At 35.2% G+C, this 23639-nt stretch overlaps 1 protein-coding gene across 6 annotated transcripts in view; it reads left to right on the top strand.

Moving 5' to 3' along the window:
* Positions 1 to 22701, top strand: part of INTS2 (integrator complex subunit 2) — a 51069-nt gene extending 28368 nt beyond the window's left edge. For 5 of the 6 annotated variants that reach the window (XM_049860131.1, XM_049860130.1, XM_049860134.1 and 2 more), the window contains exons 16-25: positions 4369 to 4473; positions 6579 to 6743; positions 7750 to 7951; positions 11310 to 11435; positions 16366 to 16564; positions 18193 to 18444; positions 18780 to 18887; positions 19049 to 19154; positions 20458 to 20634; positions 20747 to 22701. In XM_049860131.1, the coding sequence (XP_049716088.1) occupies positions 4369 to 4473; positions 6579 to 6743; positions 7750 to 7951; positions 11310 to 11435; positions 16366 to 16564; positions 18193 to 18444; positions 18780 to 18887; positions 19049 to 19154; positions 20458 to 20634; positions 20747 to 20916 (1610 nt within the window). In that variant the 3' untranslated portion in view covers positions 20917 to 22701. Of the gene's footprint in view, positions 1 to 4368; positions 4474 to 6578; positions 6744 to 7749; positions 7952 to 11309; positions 11436 to 16365; positions 16565 to 18192; positions 18754 to 18779; positions 18888 to 19048; positions 19155 to 20457; positions 20635 to 20746 lie in introns of those variants that run through there. The other variant, XM_049860135.1, reaches the window with a different exon arrangement.
* The last annotated feature ends 938 nt before the right edge of the window (positions 22702 to 23639 follow it).

Raw genomic sequence — 23639 nt, 5'->3', positions numbered from 1 at the left:
TATTAATTTTAATTGAATAGTGTATAGATTCAAAAGAATGTGTTAGAAATAAAGAAGAATAAATTCTTGTGCTCTACTACCCAATTAAAAAATTGAACATTATCATTGCATTTGAAGTTTCATACTTTTTTTTACAAAACGTTTCCTACTTAGTGTATCTGAAAGCTTTGTTAATTAGGTAAAACAGTTTTTGCATGTTTTTGAAGTTAAATAGTAATTAATGTCATCTATACCTGTTTCTAAAGCTGCCAGTGTGATCCTAAACACCATAGCTAAAAGCATTTCTTGCTTAATTCACCCTCCAGCTTAATTTCATTTAACAACAAAATCTGGCCTATGTTTCAGCATTGGTCATTCTGTTACATGTGAAAATTTTTCCTTGGTCACCAGCACAACAAGACACATCCCGTGGTACTTGGGAAACTGTGATGTTCACTGGCTCTGAATCCCTGAACTTGAAAGTTTTTCTTTGCACTTGATAGTTAATATTTTTCTCTGAGAAGAAAATTATTCCAACTTCCTCTTTTTAAAATGCAGAAACTTTTAAGCAAACATTGGCAGATGTTATTTCTTAGCAGCTTGAAGTTTCAGAGCTGTGAAACCTGAAGCTAAATTAAGTTTTGACAAAAAGAGGTTTTTTTTTTTTTTTGACTATATGGTAGAATAGTAACCATGTAAAAATTTTAAATTTCATTACTTACCTAATTGTTTACATATACTACTTTCTGCAGAACAGCTGGTTTTTAAAATAAAAACATTTATAAAAGGTGTGTTTACTGGAGAAAATTTAGGCATGAGAAAAGTACGAGGAAAGTGTAATCTACCCATCATTCTACTGCCCAGAGATAATCGCCACTAAAATTTTGCTAGAAAAGCCTTTAGTCTTTGCATGTATGATAGCTTTCACAAAGTTGAAATCATAATATATTTAAATCTACTCTTTCCACTTAATATGTTTTAAACATTTTCCTATTAGAGTAAAATTTTTTTCTAAAACATTATCTTTTATGTATAATATTTTGATACAAATGTATACATTTACTTGCCTAATAAATTCCTTACTGTCGGACATTTAAATTTTTGTTAAATTTTGCTGTTATAAACAATAGAGGAATGAACACCCTTAGAAGTAACTTTATAAACAGTCATGATTATTTTTTTCCTCAGGACAAATTCTTAAAATATAGAACTACTAATTCAAAGGTTATAAAAAAGCATAAGATTTAAAAAAATGAATTGCCATATTGCCTTCCAGATCCATTATACCTGTATGAACTCCCACATTTGTGTGAGATAGGACATGCCAATTTCCCTATACTTTTTCCAGTATTGAGTGTTATATTATAAACAAATTGAGTGTTATCATTTGTTTATAGTGTTGTTTAATTACAGAATTTCATGGGGAGAAAAATCTTCCAAAGCAGGGCACCAACATTATATAACTGATCACCTATTGTTTTCTTCTAGGATATTGTTATATTATTTTTAAAATTTAGATATGCCGGGAATTTATTTTGGTGTAAAACAGGAATAGAGATCCAATTTTATTTTTTCTTAGTCATTTGTCCACATTGCATAATGAATAATCCACCCTTTTCCTACTGCTTTAGAAGGTTGCTTTTATATATACCCAAGTTTTATTACAAACCTATACCTGTTTCTGAATTTTTTGTTTTTTATGTGTGACATTTCCTGTGCCTTTCGCCACTGCAGATAAACTTCTAGATTATTTTGGAGAAAATTCACATCCTTACAGTATTGTATTCCTGCCTAGGAATATAAAGTGTTTTTTCTTTTTAATTATTAAAATGTAAGCTTCAGGAAGGCTGTTTGTTGTCCACTTTTTTCACTGCTGTGTCTCTAGCATCTAGATAGTACTTGGCACATCGTAAGCACTTTATAACTATTTGTTGAATGAGTGAATTTGCTAATTCATTTTTTTTTATGACTCAAGTAATTTTTCATTTGTCAGCAAAATTTTGTAGTTTACATAGAACCTATATGTTCTGCATAATCTCTCCTAACAAGTTGTCAGTGGCTGTAGGAAAGGTATTGATGTTTAGTTTGGATTAGTCAAACTCTGAATTCCTTTTATTCTTAGATGACATTTATTTAAAATAATTTTTAATTTATCAATTAAATGCTTTTTTTTTTTTTTACATTTATCAAGTTTGGTTTCTTTATATATTTCATTGTATAATTAATATTCTTGTATTCCTGGAGTGGTCCCTACTTGCTCATAGTATGGTACTGGGTTTGATTTCCTTGTTTTTTTTTTAAAATGATTCTTCCATTTATATTTAAGCAAGTGAGATTGACCTTTTTTCCTGAGTGTTCTTTTTTTTCCCCCTTTTCTCTTTCATCCTTTCAGACTTTGGTATCAAGTTTACATTAAGTTTATAAATGAGTTAGGGAGCTTTCCATCTTTTAAGGATTAAAATGCCACAAAAGCAACAAGAGACAATGTTAATAATATTTAAAACATTTCCAGTTTCGTTGCAGTTGAAGTTAAATGTTAGATTTGTACCTTTGAAAGCAATACATTGGAATAAATTTGGGAATGTGATTGTTCATGGTATATATATAAAACTGATCATCTCATAGGCTTCTCATAATTGTAGTTTAGTTTTTTACTGGAGGATTAAGAATGTCCTCAATGGGTATTTCACAGAGATGTTAAAAAGAAACAACTGCTTTAGGCAAGGCTTCATGGGCTGCCAGTTCTTTGATGGAATCATTAAAATGTATTCAGGATTTTGTCTTAACTTTGATAGGTCTAGAAACTTAAATATTGATACTTCACCCTAAACTGATCTTGGGGACTCTAGATCTATAATATTAGTTAACATTTATTGGGCGCTGTTTTATGGGTTCTGTGCCAAACACTTACTGTAAGTACTTTACACGTGTTAACTAATGTAATCACAACAATTCTATGGAGAGTACTATTGTTATCTTTATTTTACAGGTGAGAACACTGAGGCACAGGGAAGTTAAGTAACTTCTCTAAGTAATAAGTGGTGAAACTGGGATTTGAACCCAGGCAGACTATCACTGGGATCTATGCTCTTAACTGTTGTTTCAACTGCATTCTGACACATTCTTACTCAATTCATAAAAGATGGGTGTGGAAAACTAGAATGCTAGTTTATTAATTTAAAGGGGCATTATATCTAATCAAAGGTGCCCTGGTGGCATGAATGGTTTAGTGTTTGGCTGCTAGCTGAAAGGTTGTCAGTTCAAATCCACTCAGTGGGTCTGTGGGAGAAAGACCTGGCGATCTGCCCCATAAAGAAAACCCTGTGAGGCAATTCTGCTCTGTCACATGGTCTTGCCATGAGTCGATATCCACAACAGCATATCTAATCAAGAGGTATATGCCCTGTATAGGCAGTGATTCTCAATCTCAATCCAAACATTTGTACTTAAATATTTCTTAAATGCTTTCTTGGTCCTCAGCCAAAAGAAAAAACTTGTCAGGCTTTACATGTTGTGGTTTGTAATTTAAAAAGAATAACTGTATTGGGTATGCTTTTCCAAATTACACATACCCTCCTGAGATTCTCATATATCCCTGTGGTGTATAAGCAGAGTACCTTGGAATGAGATGAGGGTACCAAGCATACAGGATATGGTGGGAGATGAGACAGAGCAAGATAATGTTGATTGGCAAGGATCCTTACTCTGTGGACTCTAGGGATCCAGTGAAGGATTTGGATATGGAGTCAGAGAGAAATGATCTGGCCTAATCTGTATTTAAATAAGAGAACTATGGCAGTAGTGTGAAGGATGGATTAGAGAGGTGAGAAATTGGAGGCAGGGAAACTGGGCTGTAGTAGGTATTCAAACAGAAGATGAGTAGGCACTGAATTAGAATTAAGAAGGACTTGTTGGCTGGCTGAAGGTAGGAGGTATGAGAGAAGGAAGTCAAATTCATATTGCCTAACTTTGAAAGAGTCAGTCACCGTTGTAGTACATAATATGATTAAATAAAGGCTCTTTTTTGTAAGTTAACATTGGAATCACGAAGCTGTAAGCTATGTGACTGACTGCATTTGGTTTTCCCCATTATGGGCACGTCTTGACTCAGGTTTTTTTAGTGTAAGACACTAGTGCAGATGATTTTCTCACTCATGGTTTTTCTGCCCACTAGTTTCAATTTCAGGGCACTTTACAAATCTTGGCCTTAGGGTATGTTCTTGCTCTTCCTGTGTATTCACTATTTTGGTAGCGATTCTTCATCCTTTATGTGCTATATTTACATCTTAAGTGAATTAAGAGTAGTTTGACATTGTTTCCATTTGGTTCGAAGGTTAAGATTTCATTTGTTTTTGACTATGTATTTCACACTTTTTCTTTGACTAACAGCTGCCATGCAAAGAAAGCCCAAATCATATTCTTCTTCTTTGATGGATCAGATCCCTATCAAATTCCTTATTCGACAGGCTCAAGGGCTACAGCAGGAGTTGGGAGGTATTTACTTGCTTTTACCACTAAAGTTAATTTTTAAGAAACTTACTGTTTATAATGTTATAAAAGTGTTATAGGTACTCATTGTCAAAAATTCAGAGAATTTAAGAGTAAAATTCCTCATCACCTCCCTCACTAAATCTACTGTCTTTTTTCTTTCCTACTCCCTCCACTCCCCCAAAGAGGGGGGAAAAAAAAAACAGACACCAGCTGTTTTCAGTTCGGTAAATCTTTTCAGACTTTTTTTTCCTATAGGTTGAACTGTATGAAATTACAAGGATGCAATTGTTTTTGACCTACTAAAACAGCAATTTGATGTGGTTGAACCTAATAGATACACATACCGGTAAATTTGTTTTAACTGTAGATTTGCTTTTTTCACTTGTCTTAGAGATTTTTTCATAATAGTAATGTAGCTCTACCTTATTGTTTTTAATTGCTCCGTAGTATTCCATAGTATGGGTAAACCCCATTACTGTCGAGTCGATTCCAACTCATAGCAACCTTGTAGGACAGAGTAGAATTGCCCCATAAGGTTTTTAAGAAGCAGTTGGTGGATTCAAACTGCCAACCTTTTGGTTAGCAGCCGTAGCTCTTAACCACGTACCGCCAGGGCCCCATAGTATGTAAATACTGTAATATTTTTTGAACTAGATTTTTTTCCTGAATTAACCACCTTTTCTTGTAACTTTTCGGAGTACGGATTTTTTCTATTTTAAGTTGGAATTTTCGTTTTCGTTGTTTTGGTTGGTTTCAAGAAGATGTTATATTTGACAGCATTTGTCAATTAAAATGTTTAATTGCAAAGATTATGAAATGTAGATTAATTTGCACTAATATTTTGTGACTGTTTTGTGATAATCTTAAATGTAAATGTAGCATTTCTGTGTGCATTTAGAGATTTGAACTTTACAATAATACCACTTTTGATTGTTAGTGATTTTTCAAATATAGAAACATTAATGTTTAAGCAGTTACTGTGAGAAAGGAAGCAGATATTATCCCTATTGGGACTAAGCGATGGTATGATTTGATCTAAGTTGCATAATAAAGGGATGATCAGATCTACAGTACTTTCTATTACTGCTATTACTAGGAGCCCTGGTGGCGCAGTAGTTAAAGTGCTTAGCTGCTAGCCAAAAGGTCAGCAGTTGAAACCCACTAGCCACTCTGAAGGAGAAAGCTGTGGCAGCCTGCTTCCATAAAGATTTACAGCCTTGGAATCCCTATGGGGTTGCTATGTGTTGGAATTTACGACAGTGGCTTTGGTTTGTTTTTTTTAACTGCGATTACTACTCTTTTACTATTCTGATGATGGTGATGATTATAGTGTAGTAGCAACAACAGTTATTGGGTACTTACGGGCCAAGCATTTAGCATAATGGTGCTTCATGTAACTAAAGAGGCATTTTACAGTACTGTACTATCATTTATTTTCTCATTATTGATATTATACGGTAATAGTCATAATACTCAAACTATGCTAAAACAAAATGTTAGAAACAAGGCTTTTGATTTATTGAAAGGAAGGCTTCCCATTCCTTTTAATCATTAACTCTTTTTGAAGGAAGACAAATATGCCCTCTTGTGGGCATTGGGAAAGTTAATAGATGTCTTCCAGCCTCAGTTCCCTTAGTAGAATGGAGGCAATATTGCTTATCTTGAAGGATATTAGGGTGAAATGAAAAAAATGCACATAAAGTGCCTGAGACCTTTTAGGCACTCAAAAGTGGGCAACTGGGTTGGAGGAGAGGGCATGTTCTCCTACAGAGGCATATCAGGATTTCTGAGTGAGGCCTTTTTTGACACCATATATGATCTACTCCAAATGGACATTTTTTTCCTTAATCTTTCCTCCCTGCACAATTCCTGAACCACTGTTATATTAAATAGGTTTACCTGATTGGAGATTTTCATGTTGGGATGGGGTAGAAGAAAGCTTGAGAACTTCTGTTATAGGTAGTAATTGCCAACTCACTGTGAATCATATCTTGGGCATCTTTATTTAAGCAAATCCCCTGGCCCTAACTACTGAATTGGGAGGAAAGTGGGAAAGCCTTTGGTATTTAAGAATGGAGAATCCAATTGACTTGTTGTAAATTTTCAAGGTTTGCATTCTGCTTTATTGCGTCTTCTTGCAACTAACTACCCACATTTATGTATTGTGGATGACTGGATCTGTGAAGAAGAAATCACCGGGACTGATGCCCTGTTAAGGCGAATGCTCCTGACAAATAATGCCAAAAACCACTCTCCCAAACAACTCCAAGAAGGTATAGTACATGTATAGATTTTATTCCATGCAGTCTACCTTTTCCCTTGTTAGTAGTACAAAGAGATACTAAGCTCATTGAAATCTTAAAATTATGCAGAATTTTCCTGGGGCTATCATAATAGTCTCTGGTGAATATATTTTAAGTAATTCTTGTTGAGTTTAAGGAGTTTTAACCATTTTTTTCTGACATGCTCATATCCTTTCCATCATAGATGCTATGTTGTATCACTAAGTACAGGTAGTGTGGTTTTAGGAAGGTCCTAAATTGCTCTGGAGTAAATACAATAGAGCAACATCTAGATCAGAGCTGTCAAACAGAAATATAATGCGAGCTATGCATATAATTTTAAACTTTCTTATAGCCACATTATAAAAGTAAAAAGAGGTGAAATTAATTTTAATAATATAATTTTTTGAACTTAATAATCCAACTGTTTATCATTTCAGCATGTAATCAATATAAAAATCATGAGTGAGATATTTTGCTTTCTTTTTTTCACACTTAAGTGTTTGCAACCTGGTATGTGTTTCACATTTATAGCACATCTCAGTTTGGACTAGTTACATTTCAGGTGCTCAGTAGCAGATATAGTTAGTGGCTGTTGCATTGAAGAGCACAATTCTAGGTAGTTTTTAAGTTAAAAAGTTTGAATCTTTCAAATAACATTACTTCCAAAAGCAGTACATGGGTGTATTTTTCTGAGTTGATTTTTAAAATCAAACTGAACCACCAAGAAAATGACATCTTGGGTTGTTGATGTGATTTAAAAATTGAGATTTTTTTTGTTGTTGATCTTCATGAAGTGACAGCTGTACTTATATGAATTTTTCTTAAAGCCCCTTATTTGTAAGTTTATTTAAAACTATTCCTAGAAATGAAACTTTTATTTTTTATTAACGTAGTTATGTTGTTTTGTTTGGCCTATAGTCCGAGAGAGCAATGTTATCCCCAGCTCTGAAAGCTTTATAAAATTTAGATTGTGACTGCCAAATTTTCATTTTAGCATTTTCAGCTGTCCCAGTAAGTTACACACAAGTGATGCAGATTCTAGAACATTTGACCCTGCTCTCTGCCAGTGAACTTATACCATATGCAGAAGTATTAACATCCAATATGAACCAGCTATTGAATTCAGGGGTTCCACGAAGAATTCTTCAAACAGTCAATAAACTATGGATGGTTCTTAATACTGTGATGCCTAGAAGGTAATTCCAGTGTATTGTTACATGTAATAGATAAATGTATAGCAATGATAGTATATAATAAGCCAAAGTTAATTGTTGAAAAAAAATTTCACAAGACTACTTATATCAGTCATTGAATATTGGACAATATAATTCCTTTTTGAAGACTACTGATTAAAACATTGTTAACAACTTTAAGGAAAAGAATAAAGCATTATCTTAAGAAATAGAAACTAAGCATTTCCAACTTGATAAAATTCTTTTAACAGTGGGTTCTCATTTATAGTCATTTGGGACTGATTGTGGTATAGATTATGTCTTGCATCATTGCAGTCATTTTTAAACTTGGCTGCACATGAAAATCATCTGGTGAGCTTTTAAAAATACTGATGTCCAAGTGAAAATGACCTCGTGTCCATCAGCTGATGAGTGGATAAGCAAAATGTGGTGTATACATACAATATTATTCAGCCATAAAGAGAAATGAAGTTTTTTTTAAATTGTACTTTAGATGAAGGTTTACAGAGCAAATTAGTTTCTCATTAAACAATTAATATACATATTATTTTTTTTAATTTAGATTTTTTATTTTTATTTTTTTATTTTTTAGTAACTTTTATTGAGCTTCAGGTGAACATTTACAAATCAAGTCAGACTGTCACATATAAGTTTATATATACCTTACTCCATACTCCCACTTGCTCTCCCCCTAATGAGTCAGCCCTTCCAGTCTCTCCTTTCGTGACAATTTTGCCAGCTTCCAACTCTCTCTATCCTCCCATCCCCCCTCCAGACAGGAGATGCCAACACAGTCTCAAGTGTCCACCTGATATAATTAGCCCCCTCTTCATCAGCATCTCTTTCCTACCCACTGTCCAGTCCCTTTCATGTCTGATGAGTTGTCTTCGGGAATGGTTCCTGTCCTGGGCCAGCAGAAGGTTTGGGGACCATGACCGCCGGGATTCCTCTAGTCTCAGTCAGACCATTAAGTATGGTCTTTTTATGAGAATTTGGGGTCTGCATCCCACTGATCTCCTGCTCCCTCAGGGGTTCTCTGTTGTGCTCCCTGTCAGGGCAGTCATTGATTGTGGCCGGGCACCAACTAGTTCTTCTGGTCTCAGGATGATGTAGGTCTCTGGTTCATGTGGCCCTTTCTGTCTCTTGGGCTCTTAGTTGTCGTGTGACCTTGGTGTTCTTCATTCTCCTTTGCTCCAGGTGGGTTGAGACCAAATGATGCATCTTAGATGGCCGCTTGTTAGCATTTAAGACCCCAGATGCCACATTTCAAAGTGGGATGCAGAATGTTTTCATAATAGAATTATTTTGCCAGTTGACTTAGAAGTCCCCTTAAACCATGGTCCCCAAACCCCTGCCCTTGCTCCGCTGACCTTTGAAGCATTCATTTTATCCTGGAAACTTCTTTGCTTTTGGTCCAGTCCAGTTGAGCTGACCTTCCATGTATTGAGTACTGTCCTTCCCTTCACCTAAAGCAGTTCTTATCTACTAATTAATCAGTAAAAAACCCTCTCCCACCCTCCCTCCCTCTCCCCCACACATATTATTTTGTGACACTGGTTGCCAACCCCATGACATGTCAACATTCTCCCCTTCTTGACCTTTGGCTCCCCGTTACCACCTTTCCTGTTTCCTCCTGCCTTCTTCCCATCCTTGCCCCTGAGCTGGTGTGCCCATTTAGTCTCCTTAGTTTTATGGGCCTGTCTAATCTTTGGCTGAAGGGTGAACCTTAGGAATGACTTCAGTACTGAGTTAAAAGTATGTCCAGTGGGGGGAGAAGTGAAGTTTTGATATATGCTATAACATGAATAAACCTTGAAAACATTACTCTAAGTGAAATAAATCAGACACAAAAGGACAAGTATTGCCTGATCCCACTTATATGAAATATTTAGAATAGGCAATGCATTGAGAAAAAAGTAGATTTGTGGTTACCAGGTGCTGAGGGGAAAAGGGAATGGGGAACTATTTAAAAAGGAAAAAGCCCTGATGGCCAGGTTGTACCTCATGCCAATTAAATCAGAATGTCAGTGAGTGTGAGTAAGGCATTAGTATTTTTTTAAAGATTCCCCACATGATTCCAAAGTGTGTCAAAATTTGGGAAACGCTGGATTATTTTGTCTTTAATGAAATGAGTCTTTGTCGGCCCATAGATTGCATCAGAATCACCTGGACAGCTCTGAAAAACAAAGAATACTGGGCCTGACTGTCTGAGATTTTGATTCAGCAGATCTGGGGATATTTTTACTTTTAAATTTAATTTTTACTTAGTGTTAGAATTTAAGGAGCCCTGGTGGCGGAGTGGTTAAAGCATTCAGCTGCTAACTGAAAGGTCAGCTGTTCAAACCCACCAGCTGCTCCATGGGAGAACGATGTGGCAGTCTGCTTCCGTAAAGATTACAGCCTTGGAAACCTGACGGGACAGTTCTTCTCTGCCCTATAGCATCACTATGAGTTGGAATTGACTCAATGGCAGTGGGTTTGGTTTTGGGTTCATTCAAATTTAATTTACCTTTATAGTTTTTTATAATTTATTTAAATTGTAAATTTATTATAAAGTAATAAATGCAGATAATCTAAGAAGTTAAATAGTGTATGAGGTTTCCTTTCCCATTTTAGATTCTAGCTTCCCAGAGACAACTGTTTTCAACCCTTTTATCTTTTTGTTCTGGCATTTATGCACCCTTCTCTCATCTCTCTTAATAATATGCTTATGCAGCATCTGATTTTCCAATTTCAGGAGTTATCTGTTGACTTCCTGTTACACGAGATGAAGGTTTAGTACTGCGTCTTACTTCCTCCCCGTGCATCTTCATCCCTCCAACATAGACTTCCGCTTCCCTCATTTCTCCCAAGCTGTTATACCAAATATTTTTGTTAAATATTTATTCAGTGTGCATGTTATTATGACCATATAAGTGTTATTTATAGTTGGGTGGAAGTGTATAACAGAAAATTTAATCAAAGGATTATCACATAGCTCAACTATAAATATCACTTATAATAGTCATAATACCATGCACACCAAATATTTATTTTGAGGGAACACAATTCAATCCATAACACATGGTATAACTGAGGCTCTAATTCAAGTTTTTATTTTATATGCCATGGTTATTCCACATGAAATTCCACTGTGAAGAATCTGAGACTACTTTGTGTTTACTGTTTTATCGTTATTTGTGTTAGAGACACAATAATAGGTTAGATTTCTATAGTTTTGAAATTTTCAAAGTTCCTTCACACCTGTTTTCCGATTTTTTTCCCGAGTATATTTTTCTAAGAGAGAAAGGACAGGGTGGCTACGGGAAATGTGTTTCAGTTATAATACAGTTGTTCATGAACGTGATTATTTCCTCATCAGGCTGTGGGTAATGACAGTCAATGCACTGCAACCTTCAATAAAGTTTGTACGACAACAAAAGTATACTCAGAATGATCTGATGATAGATCCTCTCATCGTCCTCAGGTGTGATCAGAGGGTTCACAGGTATGTGTCATTTGAGTTTCATTTTTATTATAGAGCTCTGCTTCGGAGAATCAAAAGAAATTGAAGATATTCAGTTTAAACGTTTATCTTAGTGTTCTTGCAGATAACTGGTAGTGTGGCCTGTGGAGGTTTTTTTTTTTTTGGTTGTTTATATCCATGAACTCTATATTCAGTATAATATTTGATATGTGATTAATGAAACCTAGCCTTAAACCCAAAGAGAAATGTTATTCTTGGTGTTGGCAACCATCAGTAGTGGCTGTTCTCTCTCTCAGGGTCACGACCAGTAAACATGGCACTGTTTCTGCTAGCATTGTGGAAAAGGACTTTTTAAAAAAATTGATCCATTGTGAATCATTCCATGCATTAAAACAGCAACCACTTTGGCATCTTTAATTCTGAGATTAGTGTCATTGATTTCGCATTTGGCTGTAACTCTTGCCAATTGCCAAATTCAAGCAATTGCTTTCAAGTGAGTTCATCTCAAAAGGCAGAGTTAATTCGAATAATTTGTATTTGAATTTCTAGTTTCTATATTTAAGCAAAAAAAAAAAAAAAAAAAAAAAAAAAAAAAAATTTTTTTTTTTTTTTTTTTATATTTAAGCAATATCAGAGTTGAAGGGCTTGTCTTTAACGTGAGTATTATGTGCGTGGAGAAATACACTTGTTGGGAGAAATACATGAAAAGTTAAATAATATGGTTATATGAGGCTGAATAGTACAGTCAGTGAGTGCTGTTAAAAGTTCAGGAAAGATGTGGAGGAGATGGGACCTTAGTAGTAATTTGAAGGATAGGGTTTAGATGACCAGATTTTACATGGTGGGGCAAGGAATTTAGGAAAGTATTCTAGGAAAAAGAATAGTGGGAGTGAAAGTGTGGAAGCTGGAATGAAAAAGGCTTGGAATGGAGGGTTAATTTTTGAGAAGAGCAGACTTTAGAGATAATCTAGGAAGAGAGGCTTTGTGCTAGACAGGTTAGAGGAGAATGAAACTGGAATCAGGAAAACTAACTAGGATACACTCTATGCATGTACTTAACTGTCATCAGCCATAGGGATGGCATTATTGAAGTGGCAAAAGGAGTCAGATATGGTTGGTGAACTCGAGGTCTCTTAGAAAACAGGAATCAAGAGAATGATCAGTATAAATGACATTAAACCTAAAAGTAAAAGTAAAACTCAGTAAATAACACTTCTAGAAAATAGCTACTTCTAAAATGCAGTTCATCATTGTTCAGAATCCCCTTTCCCCTGAATTACTTCCAGTTGTTCTGGAAGCAGATTCTTTTATAAGTTTTATATTATAGAGTTTATGAATTTTGAAAAAAGGTTTTGTATTGATTTGAAATTGTTTGTCTATGTATCATGTTTTGTTTTCCCAAGTCTGAACAAAATGCTTGGCCTTTTCACAAATGATTACAATGCTTAAGAGTATGTTTTTCTGTGCCTAGTTGTTCAGCCACATACCAAGGGGGTGAAATAAAAAACAGAATTCCTCTCCGTATGTTAGTCCATTGGCCCACCTTCAGGGTACTAGAGTGAGGCACGATACTTATTATCTAATTTCCCTGCTTGAAGGAATTGAATTGAATCAAGCAAACATGAGAACAATTGCTTCTTAAAATTTGGTATTTAAGTATTTTCTCAGAACATCTGCTCAAAATTGGTTCACAAAGCTCCATTTATACATTTACATATTTTTCTTTATCTAAATTATGCCGTTATAATGTATGTAATGTTTTTGTAGCCTGGATTTTTCCTAAACAGCTTGTGAACTGTTTCTCATGTTAATAGATATTCTTATATTAATTGGCTACATAGTATTCCATTTTATAGGTACGCTCTGCTCTTAACCCAATCCTCTATTGTTAGACTTTCCTCTCCCCGATTTTTGCTGTTATCAGTAGTGCTGTGCAGACTATTCCATGTGCAGCTCCCCATACTTCTGGGTCTTTACTTAGAACAGATTCTGAAAACTGGAATTATTGGGGCATAAGTAACATGCTGATTTTAAAAACTTTTGATTCATATTTTCATTCTGCCATCCAGAAAAGTTGAACCATTTTATAGCAGTCTTTGATACTGAATTCTTTCCTACACCTTCCTACACTATTTTATGTAATATTTTCCAATTTGATAGGTAAAAAATGGATTCCCACTTTATATTTTTATGAGATTGAACATCTTTATATATTTCCTGGCTGTTGGTATCTCTTCTTTGTACGTTAGTCCAGTTTTCTATTGGAATGCTTATCTTTTTTATTGATTTAAAAAACTCTTCATCTATATAGCATATCAGCTTTTTGTACATATATGGCAATTGTATCCCTGTAGCTTTGTGTTATCTTTTAATTTTATTCATTTCTTTAAATTTAAATTTTTTCACCAAGGTATCATTCACATGGTTTTAAAAAATACCAAACAATATGGAAAGTTATAAACATATGAATCATATAATGTCCAGGATTTTCTTTGAACTAACCCAGTGGTGGTGGTGAGAAAGTGAGTGGGAGTATATATGAAACAAGACTAGCCCTGGCTAGATAACTGTTGAAGCTGGGTGATGAATACTTGGGGGTTCGTTACACTATTCCTTCTTACATATGTATGAAAGTTTTCGTAATGTACATTGATAAGTAAACGTTTCATAACATAGAAGATGTAACAACAAGAAAATGTGTGAAGTGAAAAGGCTTGCCCTCTTTGATATCTGCTAGTCTGCCTCTCTAAAACAAAGTTCCTCCTTGATCTCTTTTGATCAATCCCAGTTCCATCTCCAGAGGAAACTTCAGCTATTATAATGGTGTGTATATGTAGCTTTACTTTTCTATGTATTTATAAATTTAGAAATATTTAGTTTTCTGTTCTTTTAGGATGGTTTTTAAAAAATTAGTAGTATTAAAAGCATTATTTTCCTCTTTTAAAAACTTACTCTTCTCAACATGTTTTCTGTTTTAGTATGGAGGGTTCTTCAAATTTTCTTAAATGAATAAATCTTAAATGCGTCGTCTTCTATATATAGATTACCAGGCCTATGCTCTTGAAACTCTAATTTACAATGTCTGGGTTGACATTTAGGAGCCCTAGTAGCTCAGTGGTTAAGCACTTGGCTGTTCACTGAAAGGTCCACTGTTTGAACCCACCAGCCGCTCTGAGGAAGGAAGATGTGGCAGTCTGCTTCCGTAAAGATGACAGCCTTGGAAACCCTATGGGGCTGTTTTGCTCTGTCCTATAGGGTCTCAGTGAGTTGGAATTGACTCAACAGCAGTGGGTTACAGGTTTGGAGTTTGGGAGTTTTTTTTTTTTTAAACAAACACTCCAGGTGATTCCTATCTTCAGCTTTGAGAAACATTGCCACAATTCATTTTACTATCTACGTCTTGATGGACATTTCGGTTGTTTTCAGTGTTCCACAGTTATAGAGCTATAGTGCCTATTTAATCACGAGTGCTAGTTTTTTCCGTAAAAGAGACTTACGAGTGGAGTTCCTTTTTCTTTTTCTAAGGGCTTGACATTGTAGTGGTTACTAATTTAATTTGTTTTCTTTCCTACATTTAATTTGTGTATCTGTTTTTGTCTCATTTAAATTTAATCCATAACAACCTTTGAGGAATGTGTAACTGTACACCCATTTTACAGATGAGGAAACTGAAGCTCAGTAAATAACTTCTGCAGGACAATTGAATGAATCACTCTTAGAATACAGGCAGTCCCTGGGTTATGAATGTCCAGCTTGCGGACAACTTATACTTGCCCTTTAATGTTACGTAAATTTGCCCTCACAACAGATCACACAATCATCTTCACCTCCTGCATGTAGACCTTTTGACGTACTAAACCCACCCACTGTTGTCAAGTTAATTCTGACTTACAGTGATCCTATAGGACAGAGTAGAACTGCCCCATACGGTTTCTAGGGCTGTAAATCTTTACGGAAGCAGACTGCCACATCATTCTCCCACGGAGTGGCTGGTGGGTTCGAGAAGCTGAGTGCTTTAACCACTGTGCCACCAGGGCACCTTTTTTGCACTAAGTAAGGTTAGCACCTGTTCCCAAGAAACGAAACCCGTTGGGGTTGAATTGATTCTGACTCATAACCCCCTTAACAGGACACAGTAGAACTGCCCCATAGGGTTTCCAAGGCGTGGCTAGTGGATCTGAGCTGCGGATCTTTTGGTTAGCAGCTGAGCTCTTAACCACTGTGGCACCTGTTACTGACTTACAGATTTGACTTACAGGCACAGTTAGGAACAAATCTTGTTCATAAGGTGGGGACTGCCTGTATGGAGCCACCTTGCTCCAAAGGAACTGAGAAGGAACAGTTAGGAGTAAAAAGAATAAATACTCTGTTCTAGCCCCCTTCATCTTGTCGATAATAGAATATTTCTCTTTGAGGAAAGTTGCTTGACAAGCTCATAGCTAAGAGATTTACTGGTAGTGCCATTTTCTTTAAAAAGGCAAATCTTTCTTCCAGGGTATACATTATATTTGACTGTAGCTGAGAAGATTAATTAGATCACAGTGATTATTTGAATCTTGAAATACACCAGGAACCAGTTGCTGTCGAGTTGATTTGACTCACGGTGCCTCTGTGTGTGTTAGAGTAGAACTGTGTGCTCCATAGGGTTTTCAATGGCTAATTTTCAGAAGTAGGTCACCACGCCTTTCTTCTGAGGCACCTCTGGGTGGGCTCGAACCTTCACAGCCAAGCATGTTAGCCATTTACAGCACCCGAAGACCCTCTTGAAATATAGAGAATAAGAAATGTATTTTACACTTTTTATTTTTGAGAATAAACATTTCAGTGGGAAAAGCGTTACTACACTTCATTATTCAGGTTTCTCTAATTGCTTAAACTAGATTGGTCATATTCTGGCTAATTTATAAATTTATGTTCTTATATATTTTTCTTTTGTTTTTTCTGCGTTCAGATGCCCCCCACTAATGGATATTACTTTACACATGTTGAATGGATATCTTCTTGCTTCTAAAGCCTACCTTAGTGCTCATCTGAAGGAAACAGCAGAGCAAGATAGGCCTTCCCAGAATAATACAATAGGTTTAGTTGGACAAACTGATGCCCCAGAAGTTACCAGAGAAGAATTGAAAAATGCATTACTGGCTGCTCAGGTAATAAACTAAATTCTAGTCAAAAAGGGACAAAAACCCATTGCCGTTGAGTCAATTCCAACTCATAGCAACCCTAAAGGAGCGCCTAGTGGATTCAAACTGCTGACCTTTTGGCTGGCAGCTGTAGCTCGTAACCACTACACTACCCGGGTTTCCATAAAAGGACAAGGGCTTCCCTATTAATGAAATCAGTTAAATAGATGATATGTTATGCCCTCTGTGTACCAGGGTGATACATTGTGTAGTCCTTTTATTACAGAGCCTATTATAATGGTGTTATCTTTCCTTTTGAATATAGACTGTTAGTAAAATCAAGAATAATCTTCACGATATTGTAACAATGTAGCATTTTACTGAAGCCTTAAGTAGTCATTTTTTAGTAATGCAGGAGATGTAAGATGATAAAATATTAAGCAATTTGAGGTCCTCAGTGTAGAATGTTTTCTTAGTATTCGAATATATTTTCTGAAATCTTATTGGTAATAAGTGGAACTAGGAGCAATAATACAGGTCCACAATTCTTTTATCTGCATACAGAAAATAAAAAAGCTATGAAAACGGATACTTTTTTTGGTAATTCAATCGGCAGAAAAACCTGACCTGATGGCAGAAAAAACTTGTTTGTTGGCAAGGCTTGGCCTGAATTGATGAAACTATTTATGATTTTTATCCCATTTAATAAACCCTGGTGGCGTAGTGGTTAAATGCTACGGCTCCTAACCCAAGGGTTGGTGGTTCGAATCTACCACGTGCTCCTTGGAAACTCTATGGGGCAGTTCTACTCTGTCCTATAGGGTCGCTATGAGTCGGAACCGACTCTTCGGCACTAGGTTTGGTTCTTTTTTGGGGGGGATCCCATTTAATGTGAATAGTGGTATGTTTTGCTGTAAAACTTTAGTATGTTTGATTCCTAGTTATAAAACATAACTGGCCCTAAGAATTTCAGATAAGGGATTGAGGACCATAATAGTTAACATTTATATAATGCTTTTATATCCCGGGTGCTATTATAAGTTCATAATGTATTTTAACTCATTTAATCTTTATAATTAACTGATGAGTATTATCCTTTCCATTTTTACAGATTAGGAAGGAAACTCAGAGAGGTTAAATGGCTTGTTCAAGGTTACACATTTAGTAAATGGCAGATCTAGGATTCAAGCCTAGGCAGTTTGCAGATAAAAACAAAACAGTAGCAACAACCAAAAACTCGTCAACCCAAGAATGATGCTTGTAAAATAAGGTTAGCCTTACTTAATAATCATCAAGTTCTTGAAAACTTAGGTCAAGTAATTGCTTTCTTATAGCCCAGGCAATGGTCATCCTTCAGAGATGCATATATTCATTTTTGTAGTCCTTCCTGCTTAGATGGGCGTGATTACATATGTTTATTTTTATGGGGAGAAGACCTGTAGTTTTCTTCAGATTTTTAAAGGGATTCATGACTCTAAAAAGGTAAGAACCATTGCCTCAGAGATTGTTCACTTCTGCACTTAGAAGTACCCCCCTTTTTTTTTACGAAACTAGTTATTTTATCATTGCTGTTAATGTGAAAACAAAATCAGATTTGGTTCTTAGACAAGCTTCTCAAAAACATCTTACATTTGCTGTGTTTTATTTGCTTATAGGATAGTGCGGCAGTCCAGATTCTCTTAGAGATTTGCTTACCTACTGAAGAGGAGAAAGCAAGGGGTGTCAATCCAGACAGCTTGCCGAGGAATGTACAAAGTGTTATTACTGCCAGCAGTCCAAATAAGGAGATGGAGGAAGGAGAAGATAATTTGCTCTGTAACCTTCGAGAAGTTCAGTGCCTTATCTGTTGTCTGTTGCACCAGATGTATATTGCAGATCCAAACATTGCTAAGCTTGTTCACTTTCAGGTCTGTTTTCAAAGAATGAGGCTTTACGGTTGAATTTAATTTTGAGGGCATTGAATACTAAATTAATAGAGATCATATAGAAACCGGAGAAAACACAAATGCAATCTGGAGGAAAATCCAGATTTTTAAAAGACTTTTAAAAAAATCTAATGAAGTGTTTCAGATAATTTATCCTTTTTCTAGCGCATCAGAAAAATGAAATGCCAGGATAGATGTAGGATGCTGCAGCCTTCTCAGCAACTTTCATAGAAAAGCAGTGGAAACTTTATATTTTTATCTGTATTTGATTTAAAATTATTTTATTTCTAACCCTTCTTCCCTTCTTGTTGAGATAGGGTTATCCATGTGAACTTTTGCCTCTGACGGTTGCAGGTATTCCATCTATGCACATCTGTCTGGATTTCATACCTGAGCTTATTGCACAGCCAGAACTTGAGAAACAGGTAATAAGCATTTTGTAACTTTAGAAAATTTTTTTATCTCCCTCCAGTATTGCTAGTTATATAAAAAAATTATAATTAAAACTTAAAAAAAATTATAATTGTATTTTTAATACCTAGAAATATTCTTCAGAAACATGTAATATTTGGATTTTGTATTGCAGATATTTGCTATCCAGTTGCTCTCTCACTTGTGTATCCAGTATGCATTACCGAAGTCACTCAGTGTGGCTCGCTTAGCTGTCAATGTCATGGGAACTTTGCTAACAGGTGTGTAGCCAGCCGATATCAACAACTTCTAACATAAATTAGTACATGTATCTTCTCAGCTTCTAACCTAAAGGTTCACAGTTCAAGTCCACTGGCTGCTCTTCGGAAACCCAATGGGGCAGCTCTGCTCTGTTCTGTGGGGTATTATCTATGAGGCGGAATCAACTCAGTGGCAATGGGTTTGGTTTTTTTTTTCTTAGTTTTAACTTATGCTATCTTGTGAATTAGTCTTCTTTTGAAAGTTTTCGTATTTATAAGTGTGATTTTTAGTGTAGAGAAAGTGAATAGGTAGGCATATTGTATCTTTCATTTTGTGAATGAATATGTATTGATTTCTAGTAAATGTAATAAGCTTTTCACATTTTATAATGAAAACCAAATCTTTCTATATATAATTATCTCAGTAAAAAATAAGTTGTGATTTATTACAAATACTTAAAGTTCCATAAAAACATAATTATATGTAGAAATAAGAGATAAATATATTGTTTCCTTAAGTTCTAAAGCATATTTAACATTTTATCCAACTCTGGTCTTTAGACCAAAATGGTATAAAAATATACTACTTTAAAAGATATGAGCTATAATTCAGTCCTTCTGAGTTAAGGCGTAGTTAATCTAGTATTCTTTCTCAGTGCTCCCATAATACCCTGTTCATTTTTCTTTCCATTGTATTCACTTCACTATGTTATAATTATTTGTAGTCATTAAGATCTTGAAGTGTCTGAGTTCAATCCCTGTTCTACTACTAACTGGCTGTGTGACCTTGAACAAATTTCTTAACTTCTGAAGTTTAAGAGTCATCTCATAAAATTGGTGTCACAATAGTACGTTCCTCATTCATAAAATTTTGAGAATTGAGTGAAATGATGCATGTGATACACTTATCACAGTGCTTGTACATAATAAGAATTTGTATGTTGGATGATGATTGATTAAAGAGCTATGGCTGCTGACTAAAACGTTGGCGGTTTGAATCCATAGCTGCTCTTTGGAAATCCTGTGGAGCAGTTCTACTCTGTCCTGTAGGCTCACTGTGAGTTGGAGTTGACTTGACGGCAGCTCTTTGGAAACCCTGTGGAGCAGTTCTACTCTGTCCTGTAGGCTCACTGTGAGTTGGAGTTGACGGCAGCGAGTTTGGTTTTTTGGTTTTTAGACTGTGCTCCCTGAAGGTAGGGGCTGGCTCATGTCATAGAAAACTGAGCATCCTCAGCACAGAGCATGGTGCTTAGTATATTGTATATATATCTGTATATATAGATATCTGTAAAGTAAAAAATTCTGTTTCACTTCTTTCCAACAGTTTTAACACAAGCCAAGCGATACGCTTTTTTCATGCCAACTCTGCCAAGTTTGGTTTCTTTCTGTCGAGCATTTCCTCCATTGTATGAGGATATTATGTCTTTGTTGATCCAAATAGGGCAAGTCTGTGCCTCTGATGTGGCCACTCAGACAAGAGACATCGATCCAATTATTACACGTAAGTAGTAACTTCTTCTCAAGAGTTAGCTTAATATCTCAAAAAAAAAAAAAGGGCCAAAATCATTTCCAGATTTCTTGCCTTAATTTATTTTTCTTTCCTATGTTTTTAGGTCTTCAACAAATAAAGGAGAAACCAAGTGGATGGTCTGGACTCTGTAAAGATCCATCTTATAAAAATGGATCTAGAGACACTGGAAGCATGGATCCTGATGTGCAGCTCTGTCATTGTATTGAAAGCACAATAATTGAAATAATAAACATGAGTGTTAGTGGAATTTAAAAAAAAAATTAAAGCAAAAAATGAAGCTGTTGCATATACCCACATGAGTCTGCATCTTGTAACAAATGTTAAACTGGATGGGAATAGTAGTATCTTGGAATCACTAAAATGATTCCATTCAACATGAATAGAACTCTCTGAGAATTATGCTTGCCTGTATATGACTGACAGTTCTTTGGATCTAGTTTGCTGGTATGTTTATACTGTAGCAGCTGAACTTTCTTTTTTTTTACCCCCCTTGGGAGCACATTTAAGAAACTCATTACAGCAAAGTGAATCTGGCATGTTTAGATTTAGAAGTGAAGAAAGACTTCCATGCCTTTAATTTGATTTCTTATAAAAATGAGTCTTTGGGTAGCCCTAGTGTTTATTTTAACTTTCAGCTTCTAACAGAGTGCTACAATGCTGCAGTGATGGCAGGGAGAAGGGATCAAGGGAAGGGAGAATTCAGGAAAAACTAGGAGTTAAACACCCAAATGGAAGTCTCCAAGACTTTCAGTGCAAGTTATAGTAATGCAAGATGGAATTCCAATTCTCAATAAACAGTGTTGAGAAGGCTTTAAAGAAGGCAAATAATTTTTATAATGATTTTCATGGAATTACAGATGAGAACTTAAAGATTTTACATATTTGCTTCAAGTTTACTAATATATGAAGCCATAGGTTTAAGGAGATACTTGAATAATTTGGGATTTTAAGAATCATCTTTGTGCAAAGAACCTGAAAGATCTCATTTAGTTTTTTTTTTTTTAATTATTTTTATAATGATTAACTTATCTAATGTTCAGAGAGGGAAAATAAACAATTTAGAGCAATAAAACTCATTGGATTAAAGAGCTCTTGGTTTGTCATTAGGATTATAATTCATATCTTACTTTGATAAGGTCTTTGAGTAGGAAAATATATATAGTGTTGAACCTCAGGAAAAATTAAAATATGGAAAATACCGTCTTGCCAATAGATTTTGCAGTCCTCTGCTGGTAACTTCTATTGATTAAGTAGAGGTATTCAGGTAACCTATAATCCTCATTTAAAAAAAAAATTAGGTGTCCAGTGTTTCAGGTACTTTGCTTTCTGAGAAATACCTTAATGACCCCCCCCCCCAAAAAAAACCAAATCTCTTCACTGTTTTGAAAATAACAGTAAGTAAGTAAGTTGGGCAGGTAATAAGAAAATGTGGTTTTTAGGAAAACAAATTTAACTTCAACCTTAAACTAGTGAATAGTAACATCTTACTTGACTCCATTGTAAATAGGATCACTACTGGCCCTACCTCATAAGGGTGTTATATAAGAACTAGTTTGTAGCTGTTTCAAATCATGAAGTATCATACATGACAGAATATTTATAGCTTTTAGTAGATGTTTAATGTTCAATTAACTAATTTTTATGGGAAAAATAAAAGCATACACTTAAAAAACACCATAAGACTTTTCATATTTTTAAACAAAGCAGTTTTGTAGTCCCTTAAGGTTAAATAAAACTGCTCCTTTTTTCTTTTTTTTTAAACTGGGGCCTTGGAATATTCTGTGTGAGTAGGTGTCCTCTAGGAGTTCAAAACAGGTTGAAGTATGTTTTCTAACTAAATGCAGTGCACATTCCTGGATCAACTTTCCAAGACTGGTCAAAACCAGCTGTGTTAAAATAGTAACATATCCTGTTTTTCTTCAGATTTGTTGATGTAAAAATATGTAAATATGTTAGTAAATGTTAATATTCATGTATTTTAAGTTAAGGTTATAAAATTTGTCATAATGTGATTTTTTTATTCAAGTGAAAACAGATGTGTGCAGCTATTTTGAATATTGATTTATAAACATTCATATTCTTTATCAATGAACTTGTAATTTTGTTGTGTTTAATTCCACTACTGTTAACCTGAAAGCACAGTTCAAGGGACCGGCATCTAGGACTGTCTGCCTTCAGAGCCTATGTGTATTCTTTCCGTTATGCCACATACATTAAATGGCAATACCAGGTTAAAGCCAGTTGACAGCCTTAGGAATTTAGGAAAGGAAAATTATAGTAGTTACCTGGAATAGTTATTTAAAGGATTTGATGTATAAAAAATTTATGAAAGCAGAGAAGGTATTTTAATGGATTATAAATCAATGGCATTATTCTTCCACTGGCCTAACGGTAAACTACATTTTTGTACTTTCCATTCATCTTTGTTTATGCATACATATTTTCACATAACTAAATTCCTAATGCCCAGTTTAGAGTCTGCTTTTTTCCATTTAACTTTACATGGAATTTTTCCCTACAAGTTGTTTAGCTTTTATAATTACTGGCTTTATAATCTATTGAGTTCATAATCACAATCATCTCACCATCACTATTCTGGGAAGTTTATCTTTTTTTTTCAGCATTACAAATATGCATTACTATCAACTGAGGTATGAACACTTTTAGGTTACTTTAGAATAAATTTCTGGGACTGAGATTATTAGGTGAAAGGATAGAACTTATTTTTATGACTACAAGTTTTGACGTTTTGAGAAGATGTAGAAAAAAACTAAGACAAACAGATCAACTTGCCTTCTTCTCATCCCTTGCTCCAGGAACCTTCCCCTCCTCAAACTCTAGTTACTTAAATTTGAGAGGCTGTGTCAGGTTCTGTTTTTGTGGGGCACCAGTGTTTGAACATCATAGCGACCCTATAGGACAGAGTAGAACTGCCTCATAGAGTTTCCAAGGAGGGCCTGGCGGATTCTAAACGC

The sequence above is a fragment of the Elephas maximus genome, chromosome 19 (genome assembly GCF_024166365.1).
Source record: "Elephas maximus indicus isolate mEleMax1 chromosome 19, mEleMax1 primary haplotype, whole genome shotgun sequence".
Lineage (NCBI taxonomy): Eukaryota > Metazoa > Chordata > Mammalia > Proboscidea > Elephantidae > Elephas > Elephas maximus.
This window is presented reverse-complemented; position numbering and strand designations above follow the sequence as displayed.